At 35.8% G+C, this 3,114-nt stretch overlaps 1 protein-coding gene across 1 annotated transcript; it reads left to right on the top strand.

Annotated features, from left to right (window-relative positions):
* The first annotated feature begins 313 nt into the window (after positions 1-313).
* LOC111300566 (transcription factor MYB106-like) lies at positions 314-2,618 on the top strand. The gene is made up of 3 exons (XM_022896200.2): positions 314-594; positions 709-838; positions 1,501-2,618. Exons 1-3 carry the CDS (start codon positions 462-464, stop codon positions 2,432-2,434), a joined length of 1,197 nt encoding a protein of 398 aa, XP_022751935.2. The 5' UTR covers positions 314-461; the 3' UTR covers positions 2,435-2,618.
* The last annotated feature ends 496 nt before the right edge of the window (positions 2,619-3,114 follow it).

A 3,114-nucleotide genomic window follows, 5' to 3' on the forward strand; every position in this document is an offset into this window, starting at 1 on the left:
AAATTTTGAGAGAGACTTGAAATTTTGGATCTGACCCCATATCATTTACTACCCTTTTGCTTTCTTAATTGTGATGACAAAAAAATCCTTCAAAATCTCCCTTTGGGGTTTGGGATTTTCTTTTGTTCTTTGGCCATACATGGGTCATTTTTTTCTGCGATACCCTACGAATTAAGTAAAGCTACATAGTGAAGAATTGCTAAAACTAAAAGGGGTTTTAATTTCTTCTGTCATGTGACTTTAGCATATAGACCGATAAAAAATTTAATTTTTCTGTGTCCCATTTATTTCTTCTCTGCTTATCTCTTCATTTATAAACACAAGTTTCTTCCTCTCTTACTCTCACTCTCTTCTCTCTTCATTAGTTTCCGCATCAATATTATCTTGTGTAAGAGTGTTATATAAAGAGAGAACCACCTTTCTTCTTTCTTTGCTGATTTCATTTCACAATACTATACCCAATGGGGAGATCACCTTGCTGTGACAAAGTGGGGTTGAAGAAAGGACCATGGACACCTGAAGAAGATCAGAAACTCTTAGCCTACATTGAAGAACATGGCCATGGAAGCTGGCGTGCCTTGCCGGCGAAAGCCGGTGGCTAAACTTAACCTTAATTTTCTTGGTTACTAATAGCACAAGTTACTTCATTTTGATTCTCATCCATTCTTCAGTTCAGCTCAATTTTGTTCTATTTTTTTTTTTCTTTAGGTCTTCAAAGATGTGGGAAGAGCTGCAGGCTTAGATGGACTAATTATCTAAGGCCTGATATTAAGAGAGGAAAGTTTAGTTTGCAAGAAGAACAAATTATCATTCAACTCCATGCCCTTTTAGGGAACAGGTTAAAAAGTTCATAATAATGTTACATAACCTGAAATGATTTTTTTTTTTTGTTATCCATTTTTTGATGTCTTTTTCCCTCATCACTCTTGAATATATTTCAGAGTTTTTTTTGTATCACTTTGAAAACACTAGCTATAGTTTTCTGATCTTGGGTCTTCTCAATTTCTCAACCTAGTTTTCCCAAATTTGGTTCTGAAATTCAAGCTCAAAATTCTTGCACTTTGATAAAATGGACCGCACACAATTACTCTCAAGTCTTAACTGCCACTCTACCCTATCACCTATAAAACCTTTTTTTTTCTTTTTAATTTTTGTTTTGGTAATTTGACCCTACAGATAATAATTAAAATTGTGGCCTCTGTCATCTGCAATAAGTTACTGCTTCTTCTGACATCTGATATTAATAGAATGGCATCTTTAAATGCAAAATGGGTCTTCAATTCTTCATTAAAATGAAATAGCAAATCACTTTTTTTTTTGTTTTCATTTTTTTCTTATTTTCTTGTCTTTCTGATCAATGGGGTTTTTCGTTGTGTGCGTGTCTTTAGATGACTGAAACATTGAAAAAAATGCTTTGTGGTAGTTGATATTTTCTAGGGTTTTATATAATGGATTCTGTCTCTATTATGTCTTTTTTTTTTTTCGTTGTTTTGTCTTCAGGTGGTCTGCTATAGCCACTCACTTGCCAAAGAGAACAGATAACGAGATAAAAAACTACTGGAATACTCATCTCAAGAAAAGGTTAGCTAAAATGGGGATTGATCCAATCACTCACAAGCCAAAAAGTGATGCTTTACTCTCCACTGATGGTCAATCCAAGCATGCAGCAAACCTTAGCCATATGGCTCAGTGGGAGAGTGCTAGGCTTGAAGCTGAAGCTAGATTGGCTAGAGAATCAAAGCTACGTTCACATTCACTTCAACATCAGCTGGGTCCTCCAGGTTTTGCTCCTTCAGGTTCTGCGTCTACTTCAGCTGCTCAGCTTGTGAATAAGACAGCTTGGAATAGTACTACTGGCTGGACTAAATCCAGTGAAGGTAATAGTGCTGTTTTAAACACTGGACTTGGTGGTGCTGCTAACCTTGAATCTCCTACATCAACACTTACTTTCTCAGAAAATGCTCGACCGATCATGAGCAAAGGGCTTGGAGTGAGTTCAATGCCAGTGATTGAGTTTGTTGGCACTACTTCAGGTTCATCCGAGGCCGGAATCATCAAAGAAGAAGGTGAACAAGAATGGAAAGGCCTTGGAAGTTCAACTAATTTGCCTGATTACAAAGAGGGTATTGAGAATTCTCTATCGTTCACTTCTAGCCTCCATGATATGACAATTTCCATGGAAGGGGGATGGACTCCAGAGTCTTTAAGGCCAAATAGCAGTCATATTGATGTTGCGAATGTAATGGAGGAAGGCTTCACTAATCTTCTTCTTAATGATTCTACCGACAAGAGTTTATCAGATAGTGGCAAAGAATCTGATGAAAACAGTGGAGGCAGTGGTGATGGCAGTGATTACTATGAAGATAACAAGAATTATTGGAACAGCATTCTTAATTTGGTGAATTCTTCCCCATCAGATTCACCAATGTTCTAAAAGAAGTTGATCAAAACTACAATGCTTAGCCTAAGTCAAAGAACCATTAATTATATTTTCCAGTTGTTCTTAAGCAGTGGAAATACCATCAGCTGATATATTTTTCCCAACAATTCATGATGGTTTAGCTACGTTGTTTCACCGATCTCCGAAAGCAACAAATGCAACAGCTTTGACAACCTCACTCACTCTCTGCCTTTGTTCAAAAATGAAATGTTGATATAGCTTCTTCAATTTTAGTTATGTTGCAGTTGATAGTATTTTAACATGTTTGAGTGCAATTCAATGACATTTTTATCTTTGTATTCAATTTCTCATCATCTAGATCTCTAGCTCATCATCAATGGAGGGCCTAGGAAATAGTCCAATGGAAGATATTAATCATCAGTTTACCCTAAAAGTTCATTCCCTTTGTGTTAGACTTTTTATATATAGAAAAAGTCCAATAAATAAAGAGATGTATTTATGACAGACTTTATTGCCGGTAGTTTCAGGTCACATTCTGCTAATAACAAGCAAGAAAATCTCTTGGCATTTTTTTTTCCCTGTTAGCTTGGTTGGTACAATTTACAAAATTCAGTAGAAATGAATCAATTTAAACTTAAATGATCAATAGTTTTTCTGCAGAGCTGATATTTCTTGTAAAAAGACCAGAATGACTTTTTCAGAATTGAAGCTAT

This window comes from Durio zibethinus, chromosome 18 (assembly GCF_047325235.1).
Source record: "Durio zibethinus cultivar Kanyao isolate XHJ-2024 chromosome 18, ASM4732523v1, whole genome shotgun sequence".
Taxonomy (NCBI): domain Eukaryota; kingdom Viridiplantae; phylum Streptophyta; class Magnoliopsida; order Malvales; family Malvaceae; genus Durio; species Durio zibethinus.

Bases quoted from the DNA above. Each gene is read 5' to 3' on its own strand.
- LOC111300566 (XM_022896200.2), top strand. From the start codon at position 462: ATGGGGAGATCACCTTGCTGTGACAAAGTGGGGTTGAAGAAAGGACCA. The intron at 595-708 runs GTGGCTAAACTT...TTTTTTCTTTAG, and splicing joins TGCCTTGCCGGCGAAAGCCG to GTCTTCAAAGATGTGGGAAG. The intron at 839-1,500 runs GTTAAAAAGTTC...TTTTGTCTTCAG, and splicing joins CATGCCCTTTTAGGGAACAG to GTGGTCTGCTATAGCCACTC.